Consider the following 19608-nt stretch of genomic DNA (forward strand, 5'->3'; position numbering starts at 1 on the left):
AGTACTTGCCTAGCTGAAACAACTGCCAACAACTTTCCTTATTTTCTGTCCCCAAAACTAACTGAAAATTCCATGAGCAGAGTTTCTTTGCTAAAACTGTCCATGTGTGAAACACAATATCGTGGGGCTGCTTCCTAGCTGATTATAACCTGGTAGTCTTCAAATCTAATGTAAATAAACTCCTATTTAGACATTCTTACCCTACCAAAGTTCCACCATGGGTGATCTTCTTGTCCCACCATTTACCTAATACTTAAAGTGGCCGTTGGACCTTTAAAGTGGTGACCCCCCCCCCCTCCAAGTAAAAAATAAAATAAAAATCAACAATGTATTGTACATGTTAGTAATATAAACACATGAAATTAAATAAAATGTCAAAAGTGCATTAGCTTATCGCATTTATTCTTGTGGAACCCTAAGGAACTTCCTGTGAAACTGCAGTTGAGAAACATTGTTCTCACATGTATAAAATGTTAAGTTACTTGTTCCTCTAAGTAGTGGGGCAGATTACTGAAACAATCTTTCACTTGGTGATAGAAGCACCAAAATTGAAATTTATCAGGTTTGCTTCTACAGCCATCTTGAAAACTGGCAGCCATCTTTAATTTTCTGATGGTTAACGTTCTTTTCTTAAAATGTATGTTCTGAACGTCATTTGTGCCAATTTTGGTGTTTGCATCACTTAGTGAAAGATTCTTATGGAATATTGAGATAACCTGCCCGACTAAAAATGGCTATCAACACAATTATATTATTTCATTTAGAGAATTTTATAACTAGAAAAATGTGATAACGTAAAATAAATTTGAATTGCTTTAACAAAAAATTAAAGCACTTAGTGTTGTGAGCAAACCCACTAACAACAAAGTGAATTGAGTGCTTTCACTTATTGCAGTCGCCATCAAAATTTGTCGGTTAAAACTTGCTAGATATATATAAAACATTTTTTTCTATCTAAAAATTTAATTTCATACAAGTGTTAAAGGTAACAATATCTTAGAAATGATTACGGTGTTTCAACAAAAGATTCTTAAACAACTTTAAAATTATGATTTATGTCAATACTTCAAATATTAGCTGTTTATTGTACTTAGCATGAAAATTAAACCGAAACTAAACATGGCTATTATGTACTTTTCGTAGGAGGATATATAAGGGCAGACAACTCTTTATCTGCACAATTTTCTGCAGATATCATAATTTGATATCAGTTTTACATGCTGCATTGTTAGACGAATCATGTTTATTTTTTAGTTTAATTTTCATGCTAAGTATGAAAAATAGCTGATATTTGGGCGCTTCTACACTATCAGAACGAAATTTTGTAGTCGATAAATGGATTTTTCAGATAAAAAACAATGGCTTCTACCGATTTTTTTTGTCAATTCTAATAAATTACAATGTTAGCTTCCAAATTATGCAGTTGAAATTACCTGAATATTACTGAATTATTAAAAAAGAAAAAAAAAACTTTAATCGTGTTAGCAGGTGAAAAATTGTGGCCATCTTGTTTAAATCGAAAATTACCTCCTTTTTGAACTCTTCTGTGTCTTACATAAGCAAATAGGATAGTTTTTTTTTCAAATTCTATTTCCTTTAATAAATAATTTTCTACCTTATGGAGTTTCGTAATTTTTTAATATAATCATCTTAAAAATATGAGGAATACGTAGATACCATTATTTTCATATGAAATTCAGTTTTACGATTTCCGAAATTTCTGTCTGATAGTGTAGAAGCGCCAATATTTGTTATGTATTGTTTTTATAACATCAATCATGATTTTAATATAAAATAAGTTGTTTGGAAGTCAAATGCTGAAACACATTTTGCTGTAAATAATTTCCAATCATTAAAATATTATATTACAAAAATGTGGAGGAGTTAAACAAATTATATATATATATATATATATATATATCAGATAAAATTGTATGGCTATCTTATTACCTATTGAGGTATTTACTTCTCTCACCACAAGAACTTTGACACGAGGGTCAGAAAGTGGGATTGAAAAAGTCAGTGCTCAAGGGAAAGAGCCCTCTGACTCTGTAAAAAAAATGCCTGTGCAGCCCTGTCAGCATTCTCGGCAGGGTGCCTCAGGTGATAGCAATAAACTAACCTCTTCTCAAAGAAAGAAGGCAAAGCCTGGGAGGGTGAACCTCCTAGAATTGCACAGAACCACCATTACACCGTAATCAATAAGGGACCAGGTCATTACAAGAATGGTCTAGTCTGTGTTGATTTTGGGGGCCCGAGGATACTTCTTGAAATTTTTCTTTGAACAAATTTTGAATTTCCAACTTATTGTTTTACATACGAGATATTTTGGTGAAAAAAATTATTCATCACTGTGGAAACAATGGGTGACAAACAAAACGACTATTGGCCACACTGCGGATGAAGCAGGACTGACCAAAGAGATCGGAGGAAAAGGAAAAAGGGGGTGAGTAGGTGGACAAAACAACACTTCTAACAGGAGAAAATGAAAAGCTCGGAAAAAGGGTTGAGAGTGGGGTTTAGGTGTTCAGAGTGAAATAGAGTTTTAGAAAAAAAAAAGAGAGAAGAAAAAGAAAACAAAAAAAAATGTCATGAGCCCAAGAATTCCCCAGTTGAACCTAAAGAAAGAAGTGTACCTGCTGTGGTTGTATCTGTGTATAAAAACTTGTACATAGCTGAGGGGTCAGCTTGTATCTGGTGTGGAGCCACGTACAGGAGGCCCTGAGAGTTCATGTTGTAGTAGGATTGAGGCATAGTTCCAGCATTTGAGGTCATCAGAGATGATGAGGATGATGATGATGACGACTGTCCGCCTGCAAAGTTGGGTTAAGCACCAACCAATCAACACAAGCAAAAAAGGGTGGACAAAAGAAAAGTTGGTGGGAAGGAGGGTTAGAGGAGGGGGGGGAGATGACAAGTTCAAGGGACATTTTTGCCCTTTTTCAAAAATGCTTCCCATTTCATACCTACTCCATTATAACACATACCAATTACTTTCTACACTAAATTTATTTTCAATTATTTTTTTTTAACATAATCAAATACAATGCTAAAATTAAACAAACATCCCATAAATCTAAAAACATTTTGTCAGTTTTTTGTTAATAAAAATGTTTAAATTTTTAAAATGAAATCAAATATAATATTAAAATTAATATTAAAACTGAACAAACATCCCATGTTAGATATAAAAAATTGGTCAGTTTTATGTTTGTTAGTAATAAAAAAAATAAAAAAAAAAAACAAGGAAAAAAAATTGTTAATTAAATTTTTTTTTAATTTCTAACAAATTTGAGAGTTGTTGGAAGTCAACCATTAAGATAATACACGTCATCCTAATCGCTCAGATCTTTAATGAAGTAGAGTTTGACAAGTTTCATATAAAATAAAAATTGAAATTCATGAAAAGCAGAAACATCTAGTAAATGTGCAATTTAGTTAAAATTAAAAATCAATCGAATGCATAATATTATTTCTTGTCTTAGTTTTTTTTAACTTATTTTGCTGGGACTAGTCACACTGATGAGTTGTAGAGATACTAGAACACATCTGTGGATAACTATCTCTCTCTCTCTCTATATATATATATATATATATATATATATACACACACACACACACACACACACACACATATGTATTTTGATAATTCAAATCATTTTTGAAATCAAGTTCCAAGTAAAGATCATACACAAAGACAATGCTTTGAAACAGTTGTAAATGACAGTAACATCTTTGTGTATGCTCTTTATTTGATAATTTATATACAGTCCTCGTCAAAATCATAAGACCACTTAAGAAAGTAAGCATTTATGCATAATATCAAATTTTTAATCAAACAAATGGTTGAAACCATTGCCAAAAGGAAAAATATGATGGAAAAAAATGAAATCTGCTTCATTCGAAACCTTAACCCTGATCTAATAATTATTTTTTAAAAAACAAACATTTTCACCTGGTCAAAATGATAAGACCACTTTAATAAAATCGGCTAGTTTTGAAAAAATGAATACAAAAAGCTTTCTGTGTTACTAAAAGCAACTTGTTGGTGGATAAAAAACATCTTACTAAATTATAAATGGCAAAAGGGAAACCATTATCAGAGTTTGAGAGAGGAAGGATCTTTGAGCGTAATAGGGGTGGACTCTCCCATAGATCTATTGCAAACGAAGTGAATTGTAGCAAAACGGTCATCACAAATTTTTTAAGAAATCCAGATCAATATGGGCAAAAAAAGAGTCCAGGTAGACCAAAAAAAATAACCCCATCACTGGATCGCTTTATCAGAAGAAGTTTAAAAAAAAAAACTCCAGTATGAGCTCAAGTTGATTGAAAAGCCAAACAGCAGCAGAATATAGTCCTAAAACCATCAGAAGGCATCTGAAAATAAAGGGTTTCAATCATTTAAAGCGACTGCAGAAACCACGTCTTCTTGAACAGCACAAAACTAACCGACTTAAATATGCCTCCAAATACCAGACTTGGGATGAAAAGAAGTGGGAAAATGTAATTTTCTCCGATGAGTAAAAGTTTAATCTAGATGGTCCAGATAGATTTCAACACTATTGGCATGATAAAAATTTGCCCAAAGAGACTTTTTCAACTCGGCATAGTGGAGGAGGGTCTTTAATGATCTGGGGTGCTTTCTCGTCAGCTGGGACCCTAAAGTTGCAAGTAGTGAAAGGCCGGCAAACATCATTGAAGTACATTTCAATGCTTGAAAATGCTTCTATCAGGACTGAAGGTCCACGTCTGTGTGGAAGAAATTGGATTTTCCAGCAAGACAACGCTGCGATACACACTTCGACAAGCACGAGAATACTTTTCTTCAAATAATATAGAATTGTTAGATCATCCAGCATGTTCTCCGGACCTCAATCCTATTGAAAATCTTTGGGGATGGATGGCAAAAGAAGTGTTCAAGGGTGGAAACCAGTATGATTCGATAAAGGAACTTTCTGCTTCAGTTTTCAGTACATGGGATAAAATTCCTTCGCAACTGATAAAAAACTTCGTCGTAAGTATGCCGAAGAGAAATTTTTAAGTAATTCATAATAATGGAGGCTATACTAAATACTGAGACCCTTTTTAGTAATTTATAATTGCCTTTTGTTAGATAAATTATCAGTGGTCTTATCATTTTGACCAGGTGAAAATGCTTGTTTTTTAAAAAATAATTATTAGATCAGGGTTAAGGTTTCGAATGAAGCAGATTTCATTTTTTTCCATCATATTTTCCCCTTTGGCAATGGTTTCAACCATTTGTTTGATTAAAAATTCGATAATATGCGTAAATGCTTACTTTCTTAAGTGGTCTTATGATTTTGACCAGGACTATATATATATATATAGCTGTATTCTATGGAATATTGAGCTACTGATATTTCCAAGATTAAAATTATACACTTGATTTTCTATAATCTAAGGGTGTATGTGTATGCATATTATATACATACACACACAGATAAATTGCATGATATATCAAAATAAAATGCTGTGACAACAAAATGGAAAAACAAATAAAACACGTTTTTTGATGATTTTTTCCCCATGCTTAATTTGTTTCTCCTTTTGTTTATATATATATATATATATATAAGTTGATAGATTTAAGTGAAAGGACATAAATCACAGCACTAGTCCACCAGCATATTTAAAATTGCAAGAATATGAAATATAAATAAAATAATTACAAAGTATTAAATTTTGAAAATCAAATAATTTTATCAAGCAAAACAGATTTAGTTACAACACATCTCAGATTTAGTTAGATTAAGAGTAAAATTTAAAAAAACTGTTAACTTGCTATTCAATTAGGTTTTTTCATAAAAACTCTTCCTGGTTGTTTTATAGGTGTTTTATTAATAAAAAATCTTGGAATGCTAAAAAGCAGGACTTGTGTGGGTAGGAATAAAGATAACGAAACAATTTCTTTGGAAGAAAGCAACAAGACAGAAATCAAGCAAAAGCAAGGAAAAATGATTAAGGATTGAAAGAGGCATTCCATTTATTTTTTTTTGCGAGAAAAAATTAAAAAAAATTGGTGTTTCAAGCTACAAATTTAGTCTAAATTAATTTTAGTTATAATTGCTGGTATCTAAAAATAAAAAAATAACACAAATAACTTGGGCCCCTTTGAATGAAAATTTCACAGGAAATTTATATATTAATAAATATACATTTTTTAATAGATATTGAATAAAGAAGAGTAGGTTCTTGCCCAGAATTCCCCCTATATTAAAAATACAAAAATAAAAAAACATCTGCATTATATACGTACCGGTGATGAAATGAAAATATCATATTCCCAAAATCACAAATTGATCAAGTAGTTTTATTTTTAAATAAATTAAATTTTATGAAAAACAGAAGAGTAGCCGTCTTTATATATTATTTTTATTGGAATCCTTTGAGATGAGTAATTTATGTATTTATTCTTTTCTTTTTTTTTTTTTTTTTTTGCAGATTGTTACCCTCATCGTCATAGTTGTTTCATCATGTTTCCATGGTGTGGTGGATAGAATCTCCACGGTTTTAGGTGAGCATTGTCTGAAGATAGCGGTTTTAATCCTACCCAAGCAGGGCAGAGGATTAGTTGACCAAAACGTGGTGAGACAACAAGAATAATGGAGGGACTCCTTCAGTCTTTGACAGACTATGGATACCCACAAAGGGGTGCTTGCGCATGAAATTTTCATGGCAGAAGGTGCACAATCTACAACCACACATCTCCAGAGTCGACATTGTTAAATACCAGTGGCAAGTGAAGTGTATGTTCAGGACGACTGGAAACAAATGCCGAGATAAGCAGAGAGCACATACAGCACCTAGAATTCTCAAATGGTCATCCATCTGGTACTAACCAGGCTCAACATTGCTTAACTTTGGTGATCTGATGAGAACCGGTGTGTCAATGCGATTATGCCATTTAACCATAATGGAAAGCAGTAATTACTGTGAATACAGTTACATGACTTAGCATTTCTATTCCATTACAATTAATCACCTGAAGAAGGCCAGAGGATGAGTTGGCTGAAACGTGATGAAACACCAACAACTATGAAGATGAGGATAACAGTCCGACAAAAAAAAAAAAAAAGAAAAACAGCTGTCTTGTCCACCATTTTGAAAACAATGTAAAAAAAGAAACAGAAAAAAAAGGCGAATAATTCAACAATAATTCAAACTTGCTAGATTTATATTGTACTGCCCATCGAGCGGTTTAAAATGATTTTCTTCAGAGAAAAATAAAACTAATTCATTAATTTATATAATTTTTGGAACATGATATTTTTGTTTCATCATGGGCATGTACATCATACAGATTTTTCTTTATTTTTTGATATGAGAGAATTCTGGACAAGAAGCGAAAAGTGTTATAAATTTATCAAGTTGAAGTCATAAAATGTGAAATGAAATGAGTTTAAGCTAAATTAATAATGAAACGTTATCGATGATCAAGTTATGTTTTAGGAAGATTTACGACAACAGCTACAAAAATGTAAACAAATGAAAGCGGACATAGATAGAGAGCATTAGTAGTATTTGGGATTGGGAAGGGGTAGATTGGAAAAATTTTACTTACCAGGAACACCATACATGCCCTGCTGCTGGTTGGAAGAAGCATACAAAGCCATAATTGATTCCTTTGTGGTCTTATCACTCTTTACTTCTGTATTAGCGCTTGTAAACAGGGAGTCATCAAATGCTCCATTCTGAATTGCAAAAAAAAAAAAGTTTTTCTTTAAATAGTTTATTTACAAAGCATAAGAGCAGTAATATTAACTGAAATGTTATACCAACAAATCACCAAATTAGATAATTTGATCAAATTGCTTTCATTGTATTGTTGATATGAAGAAAACAGCTCAATAATATAAATAATATTTTTTTGTTTATAAAAAACCAAACAAACCGTTTTCAAAGAAGAATATTTAGAGATTGAATGACAAGACTCCATTAATGTCACAATCATTGTTAGCATAAATTTTAGAGAATTAAAAAAAAAAAAAAAAAAAAAAAAAAAAAACATTGCTAGGGACCATTTAAAAAAAAAACACATTGCATAAAACCATTATATTTAATATTCTTTTTTTGATTAAAAATATCTAATACTAGAAGATGTATTTGACATTGTTTAAAACAAATGAAGTAAAAAAACAAAACAAAAATAAACCAAAACCTGTGCACGTGAGTATTACGTTTTTTCTAAACAGTCACTTCTTGTAAGTCAAAATACTCAAGCTGAGATAAAAACCTAAAGATAGCGAATCAAGTACGATAATCATAAATCCAATAATACAGGGTGTCCATAAAGTCTGTGTGCATTGGAAAAAGAACTTTATTTGCATTTATGATTAAAAATTTGGATTGCAAATATATATTTTTTAATGCACACAAACTTTATGGACACCCTGTATAATAAATCCATCCACAAAGCACAAGTGTTTTTACTTTTTCCTTCCCTGATTCTTGCATTTGAGATGCCAAACACAAACACTGCCGTTTGTGTGAATAATTTCTTTTATAACAAAAGAATTATTTTTTAAGATGGCTCCATATTGTTTAGATGCTTACTGATGCATTATGGTGGACAAATCCTCTCCAACCTTTCTACACTAATGACATTGCTGTCGTTAATGAATGCACACGTTTCAAATTTTTGTCGATGTATTAGCAAAGAATCCAAGAGATAGGATAAGAAATAAACCTAGAGAAAACAATGTATGTTTACAGCTAAATCACAGTTTAACCTAAATATGACTATTCACAGTAAACCCATCAAACAAGTCACGCAATTCATTTATTTAAGGCATGAACTGCCTTTCTCCAGTTATCACAAGATGACATTGAAACACAGAATTGGGCTGGGTTGAATGGTTTTCCAAAAATATCATTCTAAAATAAAAAGGCTGCTGATAACTGTTAAAGTAAAAGTTTATTTAATTTATCCCCAGTAGTTTTAGATGGTCTTGATTGTATCACATGGACTAAACAACTAGCCAATCACATTGAGATGTTTCAAAATCAACGTAAAGTATTCTATTACAGGACATCATCTGATCGAAGAAACCAAAATATCCACCATCCGTAAAACTACTTCCCTACCCTCTATATTGTTAAAATCAAAAGTAAAACACCTAAACTTTTTGGCCTACCAAACGATCAACCACTGGCCTGTCAAAATTATGCTTTGAGGGCATGTTAGAAGGCAAGAGAGGCAGAGGAAAGCCAAGAAGAAAGTCGAGAGAAAATGTTTTGGATTGGACATCTTTCAGCAATGGGGCATCCATCAACCAACTTCCCCTGGATTGGAAGGAATGGTGAAAAATAAGTCATGTGGGTTTGCAATCTGCACCAAGCAAAAAATACAACTCATGATGAGGTTGAATATTTTCATTTATTTTTTTGAAAACTTTGATGCAAATATTTATAAAAAAAAAAAAAAAAAAAAAATTTTTTAATCAAACAATATTGTTTTTATTCAAAATATAATTCCACATTTCTTTGTACAAAGCAAAAAAATAGTAAAAATTCCGATATACTATATATATGTGTCAGGCAGAAATAAGTATCCTCATGAAAAATTAAGAAAAATTATTGAGTAGAAGTTCAATTAAAAATAAAAAGTAAACTAAAATATCCTTTATATTTTATCAAACTTTTTGGTGCTTATATGGTATTGGGCACAACTGAAAATCGCATTCCAAATAAAAACTTTTATATACTTACTAGCATGGGTGCCCGGCGTTGCCTGGGTGTTTGGAGGTGTATGTTGAGCAAAAAAAAAAAAGTCAATTTTTTAAAACTTTGACCCCTATTATAACCCCTTAAAATTTATTGTTTTGGGCTCAAATCGAGTTATTAAGTTAGATCCATGTCCAAGAAACCTATATCTAAAATTTCAAGTGTTTAGACCCCAAATTGTCAGAGGAGTTTGGTAGAATTCTCCAAGGTCAAATCGTTGAACTTTGACCACTTAGCAGCCAAATTTCTGTCCGAAAACCGATCACATAGATTTTCCCAAATCTCAGTACCCTGTATATCAAATTTCGAGTCTGTAGACTGAAAATTAACAGAGTTATTGCGTAGGGAAATGTACACAGACACGTTCACTTTTGTAGATATATAGATGTATTATGCAAAAATGAGTATCCTTGTCAAAAATTAGGAAAAAATTATTGCATAGAATTTTAATTAAAAATAAAAATCAATTTTCATATTTTGATGATCTGCTATTCATTAATAGTTGGTTAAATGAAAGGCTGACTTATCTCCCCTTGCTTTATTGGCATTTCTGCTCTTATCAATAGCAGATCATAAAATATGAAAGCCGATTTTTATCTTTAATCAAAATTCTATTAGATAATTTTTCCTAATTTTTGGTGAAGATACTTATTTTTGTCTAATATGTAAATATATTCGAAGAATTGAACAAAGTAGCGGAGGGTAGAGCGGTAGCCCTAGATATATCTAAGGCTTTTAACAGTGTATGGCACGATAGTCTTCTCAGGAAAATCAGATCATATGGTATTACTGGACGAATACATAACGTAATTAAATCCTTCTTAAGAGAAGAATCCAGGTTGTCCTCGATAGACGTACATCTAAACTTCCTTCAAACATGCATTAAAGTTGAACGAATTCACAAAAAAAAAACTTGAAGAGATTAATGTAGTTTGTTTGAAGCAGTGTTTAGTGTGCAAAAACAAAAAAAAAACAATTTATAAAAGGCAATACAATGCAGAGGTATAACGGATAAACACAAACTGAAGCAATTTAAAATATGACTGCGGAATAAGCTTTAATAGAATGTGTGTGTGTATATATATATATATATATATATATAATTATTTTTTTACTATAATAATTATGTATATATATATATATATATATATATAAGTCACTTTGTGTATGTGTTTCTTCCTTCCTTATAGGTCGAAAAAAATAAAATCCTAAACATAGGCTTTCTTTCTTATAGATAAACAAAGAATTTTTACAGGGAAATATTTTAGGTTGCATCGGCAAGGAAGATAATAAAATCTCGACAAATAATTTCTTAAAAAAAAACCCAAACAAACAAAAAAAAAAAAAAAAAAAAAAAAAATCAGCTGATGTGATATTGTAAAAAAACGCAGATGGAATTTAATGAACAACATTATCGTTATTTTTTTTTTTTTTGGTGAATTAGTCCACTAGGTAAATTATTCACCCTAATATATAATATTCAGTAGAGGATGGATTCTATAATAATACGCACACAATCTACATAAATTAAAATATCATGTTAAAGCGTATTGTACGACCAGGCAACGCTGGGCATCCAGTTAGTATATTAGTATTTTACATGTATTGAAGCCAATACATGTAAAGTATTAAATAGCACACATGTATTGTATCACAGCTTATTCCATCATCATATATTAATTTGCTTCAGTTTGTGTTCATCCGTTACACCTCTGCATTGCATTTCTTTCTATAAACTTAAATTTCCTTCATATTAAATAAATAAAATTTTATTCTAAAAACAAAGTTATTGAGAGAACTTGTCTTACTTGCTGGAATGTTTGCTGGTTTGAACTGCTTGAAATTGTGTTTGTCTGTCCATTGCTCGGATTCTGTGCAACTGGAGATGGTGTGACATTCGCGGTTGGGGTATTACTGCCACCAAGAAAATCATCAAGCAAACTAGTATTTTTACCACCACCGCATTCACCAGGAGAACCTGGAAATACAAAAAAAAAACAAAAAAAAACAGAAATTATTATTATTATTATTTATTTATTTTTTTTTTTTTACTTACGTTGATCACCTAACAAGGCAGATCACCACTTGGATGTAAGGGGTTAATATTTGAGACCATGCCTAGGAAAGATTAACAAGATGTCGGTTTACGTTACATTTAAACTTCTGCTGATCAGTACAATCAGGGAAGCAGGTAGCAGGAAGGGAATTTCCAAGTCTAGCAGTTCAAGGAAAGAAACTATTAGAGTAAAAAATATTCTAGCATTTTGGGACCCCAACAGTGAAGGGGTGTGATTTTGTTGCTAAGCAGCTGTGTCGGGGATATGTACATGAGGAGGCACAAGTGCAACAAGTTCATCAGAGCACATTCCATTAAAATATTTGTAAAATAGGCACAGCGATGCAACATAACGGCGATGGGATAGGAGTTGGAGCTTAATTAGATTGAAGACTCTTTTTTGGATCCTATCTAAGAGAGAGAGAGAGAGAGAGAGAGAGAGAGAGAGAGAGAGAGAGACTAGTGGTAGATGCACCAGCCCAGATACTCCATGCATGAGCGAATAGTGGCTTTGTAGAGGTACAGGATACTGTCAGGTGTGAGTAGTCTTCTAACATGATAGAGGAAACCCATCTTCTTTGCAGCAGCCTTTGCAATGCCCTCAATGTATTTGTTCCAATTCATATTGCCCGTGAATGTTAGGCTGAGGAATTAATGAATACTGTGCTATCTTCCAAATATATAGACACTTACCAATTGTTATATAGTGTTCTGGTAATTTAAAAACTGGCATATGCTATAAAACCAGTGAATGAATAGTATGTGACCTGATGCGTCTACATAATTATATATATATCTTTAAACAAACATTAAAGGTGACAGAGAGCTTATGTTTAATTATAACTTTCATTTTTTAGATTTTTATGTTTTTGTGTGAAAATCAAAAATATTAATACATATCCATATGTATCAGAAACATTTTCAATCTGTTCTAAAATCATCTTTGAGTGAGAGCCAAATGGTGGACTGAGAAAAATTGGCAAGGAAAGAAAATAGTAATAGCAAACTGTTACATACACAACAGGTGTGAGGGTGTTTTTGAGGCCACTAGCAAGCCAAATACTGGGATGGAAGAAAAGGAGGATGTATTTACGACAGGCATTTAAAAATATGAGGACTTGTTTGAAAGGTAAGGTTTTTGTGTTTTTATGTAAATGGCTTCAAGTATTTTTAACTTTTAAAAATTTGTTTCATGTAATATTTTTGCGTTACAGACTAAAATTTGTCTCACGTCGGGGGGGGGGCAGTTATGTTTTTTTGTAGATGTAGATGGTGAGGTAGCAGGATAGGGTTGTGATTGTCTAACCAACGTAACTATCTATTTCAAGGTTGTTATAGGTCTTTACACTCTCCTAAAGAGCATTTAAACTAAATATATAACTACAGACAAATCAATAACAAAAAAAAAAAAAAAAAATACAGAAATCAAATGAATAAATACCGAGATTTCAGTCTGGCCTTCTGTTATATGAGGACATCTTTTCCTCTTAAAATATGAAGGATTACAATTTCTTACACAAAATAATGCAATTAACCAAAAATAATAAATAATATATAATGAAAATATTTATTAATATAATTAAATATTTTAATAATATAATACATGAAATATTATATAATAAAATGAAATATAAAATATAATACAAAAATATAAATAATATATAAATTAAAATAGTATATAAGATAACATAAAAAATATTACTTTAATATTAGGAAATGAAAATATCCTTTTAAGCGTTTCTGGAAACTTAAAATATAACTGAAAAAAAAAAAAAAAAAGCATACTTTTTTTGTGTGTTCCAGAAGGTTCCAAAAACTAAGTGTTCTAAAATACTGGATTCTCTAGCGATTGCTATAAATAGAAGAGTATGCATTTGTAAAACCAGTTATTGATTGATACACCAAATTGAAAGGGATGTGAAGTTTTTTTTATTACATTTTCACCCCAAACAAGGCACATTGCCACTTTGGTGTAGGGGCTACTATCAGGGGAAACATCTACTGGGGTACTATGTAGGGATTTGGGCAGCGAGATGTTGGTTCACGTTGCACTTGAACTTATGCAAGTCAGTACAGTTGGGGAAGCAGTGACCTGGAATGGAATTCCAAAGTCTAGCAGTTCTGGGGAAGAAACTACTGGAGTAGAAAGATCTTTTACATCTAGGGATCCCTACAGTGAGCGGGTGGGATTTTGCAGCTTGTCGGGTCTCTCGAGGGTGTTTACGTCGTGGGGGCACAAGTGATTGCAGTTCATCAGAGCATTCACCATTATAATACTTGTAGAACAGGCAGAGGGATGCAACGTTTCGACGATGGGACAAAGGCTGAAGCTTAGATGCCAGTTCAGGGCCTATCAGATTTGCGACTCTCTTTTGAACCCTGTCAAGGAGCGAGAGACTAGTAGCCGATGCACCAGCCCAAATATGACAGCAATATTCCATACATGGGCGAATAGTGGCCTTGTAGAGGTACAGGATACTTTCGGGTGTTAAAAGTTTTCTAGCACGGTAGAGAGAGCCCACCTTCCTCACAGCGGCCCTGGCAATGCTCTTGATGTAATTGTTCCAGCTCATGTTTCCTGTGAACGTTAGGCCAAGGAGCTTGAGAGACGTACTCTCAGATAAAGAGTCGTTGGCCATTGCTATAGGTGGAAGAGAAGGTTTCTTGTAATTATTGAATGAAACCAGTTTTGTCTTGGCGGCATTGAACGTGACCATCCATTTTTGTCCCCATTCCACTACTGATTGGAGGTCATCCTCTAGTGTTTCTGCCATTACTTTAGATATATGTTCATTTGTTTTTCTGTCGTGCCTGCTATAGAGTGTGGTGTCATCAGCATATATACCCATCTCAGAGTCAATTTTGTCAGGGAGGTCATTTATGAATATCAGGAACAGCAGAGGTCCAAGGATAGATCCCTGGGGTACTCCCGCATTTATATCATATTGTTTAGATGTACGACCGTCGAGGACAACCTGGATTTTTCTCTTATCTAAGAAGGATTTAATTATGTTAAGTATTCTACCAGTGATACCGTATGATCTAATCTTCCTGAGGAGACCCTCATGCCATACCCTGTCAAAAGCCTTGGATATATCTAGAGCTACCGCTCTGCCCTCTCCCGCTTTGTCCAGTGACTGGTATATGCGTTCAGAGATTACAGTGAGGATGTCTGCCGTGGAACGGGCTTGTCTAAATCCATATTGTTGGTCGGTCAGAAGTTTAGAATCTGTAAAGTGCTGGACTTAGAGCATGGTTAATTAAGGTCTCAAATATTTTGGCAAAAAGTGGGAGGAGGCTAATAGGGCGATAATTTAATGGGTCAGTTCTTTCGCCAGAATTCTTGAATACTGGTACCACAGAAGCAGTTTTCCAGCAGCCCGGAAAGCAAGATTCATTAAGGCATTTGTTGTAGAGTTTGGAGAGAACTGGAGCTACTTCGGCTGAGCACTTTTTTAATAGCATAGCTGGGATGAGGTCGGGTCCACATGCTTTTGAAGTGTCAAGGTTTTTTATGATAGCATGCACCTGAGCAGAGGTGATTATTAGATCGTCAAGCGTGGTGTCTGTCCGCATAGGAAATTGAGGTAGGGGGTGGTTTAGAGGGTCCAGTGTGGAGTTTGAGGCAAACCGACTGGCAAGCATGTTAGCCTTCTCGGTTGCTGAGCAAAGAACCTCGTGATTGTTGGTTAGTGGAGGAATTGTTGATTGCCCATTATTTACTACACTGTTGTAGATTTTCCAGAAGTCACGAGTTCCTAGTTTTTGTGCTTCGATGCGTTTTTTAGTGGTTTCCGTAAATTCCCTCTTAGCTGTCGCTATTTCTTTCTTGACGTTACTTCTAGCTTCTATGTACTAGAAGTACAAGTAGAAGTTGGAGTGATTTTTTTGCTAGAATCTAACTCCGGCCAAATAACGAGAAATGAATGAAACCTGGTCGTAAATAAGCACTCTGAACGCTAAGATTAATAAACCATTCTTCAAATAAACCACAATGGACAACATCTGGGTAAATAGTTTTTTTTCTGAATCTTGATATTGACCAAAGAAAATATATATTTGAACGTTATTTAAGTACTTGTAACTTATGGTGTATTGCTAGAACAAAACCATTATTTCTCCCTTATATTATTCTGTTTAGTCTAAAATAGTTTATGTTACATTTAATTTTTGCTTACAATAAATTTATTTTCTTTTAACTCAGTTCTGTTTCTTTTTACTCTTTTTTTTATTTATAATATATATGTTGCAGTGAATACCTCTAGTCATCAGAATAACGTAATTGATGATGATGACCCTCAGAACTGCTATTTTTAAACTTCATTATAATCAATTCTGCAAAATTTAAGAAGATTAACTAGATTTCTTGGTACTTGTGCATTATAACTGGACCAAATCAACAAAAAAAAAAACTGTATTTTAAGTAAAAACAGTATTAAGTAATTAAATCTCTTTAAAATTAGTAAAAATTCCAAAGATTATGAAAAATGATTTAGTAGAAGATTTGCTACAACTATTTTTTAACAATTTGATATTATTGATCCACCATTTTCTTATTTGAAAGAGCGAAAGTTAAGTGAAAACAAGGGAGATAAGTCAGTTTGTCATATGAAACTAAGCTGCTAAAAGTGCATTATAAATATTTTTTCTTGTATCTTTTTTTTGCTACTACTATCATTTTTTCATAATTTTAAAATATTTTCTTACTAATTTCAACATGACACATAATTACGTGATAGCTTTTACTTAAAATTTTTTTTTTTTTTGATATCTAGTTATGATGCACAAGCAATGAAGTCTTTTTTTTATAAAGAATTAGAAAAGAAAATATGACAGCTCGGTTTAAATTCTTTGAATTAGAGAAACATGGGTTTGCAATGCCAATTAAAAAAGAATCTCTCTCTGCTACCATTCCCCAACCTTCTGTCTCATTACCTTTCCAGGTAGAGATTAAATAGTATTACAACCGGCGATTATATTTCCTTTTATTGGTGTAAATAGCCACAACCACTATCAAGAATTTTCCCTACTCTCTATATATGCCTAAAACTAAATGCATATTCTATGAACAAAGTTGCTTTTCTAGAACTGCCTGCCTGTGGAACTCTTATTGTGGGGTTGCTTTCCAGCTGACTACAACATGGTCGTTTTTAAATCCAATGTAAACAAGTTCTTGTTGAGCTGTTCTCTAAAATAATTAAATTCTGTCCAGTTTCCACCAATGTCCATACAGTATTCTCTTGCCGACAACCTGACATTCATTAACCCTTATCTTTGAGTGGGATCTGGCCTTGATAAGTGGTGACTTTCTTGTCTAAAATCTAAAAAAAAAAAAAAAAATAAATAATGGACTATTTCTATGTTGAATTGTATCATCTTTAACAATAAACAGAGAAAGGGAGAGAGAAATAGAAGAGATAGCTATAGACACCACATAAAATAAGAGAGGGGAGAATCAAACAGCATCTATAAATCTAAAAGCGAAAATGTATGTGTTCGCTTTTTCTGTATGTCTACAAAAGGCTTCTTTCAGAGAAGCGGTCAGTCGGTTCACAACTTTTAAAAACTTTTTATATCACATACAAATCGTAATATCTCACACTTAACAACGAAGCTCGCCTGTCTATTTAATTTGCTCGATTTCGGGAAGATAAATATTCAATATTTGTCGCTCGTTGCATGTGGGTTAGTCTTTTTCTTATAACATCTTGGGGGCGAGGAAAAAAGCGTTCAGCAGTAAATGTAATCCCGCAGTCAAACTGACCTCATTAACTCATTAAAACGAGCACCTGCTAAATCCAACTCATTAAATAAATTCAAACGTGTTTCCGTAAGCATGTCGCGGTGGGGCAATGGTTAACGTCGCAGGTTTTTTTTTTTTTTCACAACTTTGCCTCAACGGTTCGAGTTCGATCCTCATACTTACTTTTTTTTTTAACCCCCCCCCCAAACACCCGGGCAACGCCGGGTACCCCTCGCTAGTCTATAACATAAAAGGCAAAATGGGCGCACACGTTTGTGTATGTCCGCGAAAGGCTTTTTCATCAGCCTTCTCAACAAGATGGAGAACTTTCCTTATACTTACTAGATTGTAATATCTCCGATTTGTGAACGGAAATCGTCTCTGTCTTTCATTTGATCGAGTTTTAAAAAAATCCCTGGTTTCCAGTGTTTGTCTTTTTCATATAAAAGCAAAACTGATTGAAGCAAACACAAGCACTTCCTGGCCTTCCGGGCTGGGACGCCATCAAGGCAATCAATGAGGGGGAAACCCTTCATATCAGACAATTGCTATTCATTTGGACACTGCCAGAGCTCCCCCTTTTTAGGGGAGGGGGAGCTGGTTTTCTCCAACATCGTGGGGAAACAAATACGGCAGAAAACTGCAAGCTTAACTGGCCTACAGCCAAACTTAAGTGTGTGATTTCATTTCGCTATCTGCTATGGCATAATGCTTGACATGGCTAAATTTGAACGCTTTACACTTCTGGTTGCATCATGGCATAGCGGTAAGATGTCAGGTTTTTTTTCACTTTCTTTTCCGCCTTTGCTTTGAGCCTGTCTACCTACTACCATTTTTTATTTTTTGTTTTTGCTCAACACCCACCTACAGTAGTGATAGAGGGCGAATATGATAGACATAAACTTAGTAAGAGATGCGTCACTTAATAAATCAATTGCAAATTGCAGCAAAGTAGAATTAAAATGGGATTTTTTTTGTATAATAATTTAATCCCAAAACCAAAGCATATTTTATTTGGTTCATTAATATATATTTTTTTTTGCCACTTGTATTGTAAAGGGCTACTATTTGGAATCTTGTCTAACAAGGGACTACAGGGAGTTGAGCAACAATATAGCTGTTAACATTACATTCAAACTTCTGCCTGTTAGTACAGTGAGAGAAGCAGGAAACAGGGAGGGAATTTCAAAGACAAGCAGTCTGAGAGAAGAAACTATTAGAGTAGAAGGCTTTCTGGCATTTAGGGACCTCAAAAGTGAAGATTAGTTGGTGCCCCGAAATTTTTTACTTTCATTTTTGTTTCACCCCCCCTTTTTTAAAACAATCATTTTATTAAAAAAAAAAAAAAGAAAAAAAAAAGAAAAGGAAAAAGGATTTTAAAAGTTAACTTTAAAACCAAATCTAATTGTGTTTGGTTTAGTTGTTTTGTTTTATGGCATATCAACCTTTTCTAGGTCATTTAATACTGAATCTAGTAATTTTGGAAAAAAGGTTTCATGCTTTAAATTCTTTATATCTTTAAATATTTATTTATGGTGTTTAGTTTGGTTGTTTTGTTTTACAGCATGATGCTTTTCATGTTCAATCATTTTGGCAAAAAGTTTTTATGCTTAAAGTTGTTTATATCTTTAAATATTTATTCATGGTGTTTGGCTGTTTTGTGAAGAAAAATTGTTTTACGTTTTGATTTTGCAGAACATTGAGTTTTGCAAAGAAAAGGAAAAAAATAACATCACTGTTTGATACATTTCAGTCTGGAAGCCGATATCTTCAGACGGCCTGATCTGGTTGAATCTAAACACCAAACTTGAAATAAGTCAATGCGTGGATGATGGGAAGGAGTGGTAAAAGTTGAGGTGTGGATTAACTGAAGGCACGAAACAAGATGCAGCACTTACTCAGGTTAAGCAGATCATCAGCATGAGATGTTTTCTTGGCTTCTTTAGCAACCTCCTTTAATTGTTGATTTGCTTCTGATTCTTTGGTTTCATGTTTTTGGGAAGGCTGCAGAAGAAAAAAAAATATTTACATGAAAAACAATTCCTAGCATTTAGTTTGATCC

General features: G+C 33.1%; 1 protein-coding gene and 1 pseudogene across 4 annotated transcripts in view; both read right to left on the bottom strand.

Moving 5' to 3' along the window:
• Positions 1 to 19608, bottom strand: part of LOC145295903 (stromal membrane-associated protein 1-like) — a 151881-nt gene that overhangs the window by 25036 nt on the left and 107237 nt on the right. For 2 of the 4 annotated variants that reach the window (XM_080141669.1, XM_080141667.1), the window contains exons 6-9: positions 19445 to 19550; positions 11556 to 11725; positions 7586 to 7715; positions 2637 to 2813 (exon numbers count right to left, since the gene is read on the bottom strand). In XM_080141669.1, coding sequence (XP_079997795.1) covers positions 2637 to 2813; positions 7586 to 7715; positions 11556 to 11725; positions 19445 to 19550 — 583 coding nt within the window. The remainder of the gene's footprint in view (positions 1 to 2636; positions 2814 to 7585; positions 7716 to 11555; positions 11726 to 19444; positions 19551 to 19608) is intronic. The other 2 variants (XM_080141671.1, XM_080141670.1) reach the window with 1 other exon arrangement.
• LOC145296333 (5S ribosomal RNA) lies at positions 6816 to 6932 on the bottom strand (annotated as a pseudogene).

This window comes from Euprymna scolopes, chromosome 16 (genome assembly GCF_053919585.1).
Source record: "Euprymna scolopes isolate OS-2025 chromosome 16, ASM5391958v1, whole genome shotgun sequence".
NCBI lineage: Eukaryota > Metazoa > Mollusca > Cephalopoda > Sepiida > Sepiolidae > Euprymna > Euprymna scolopes.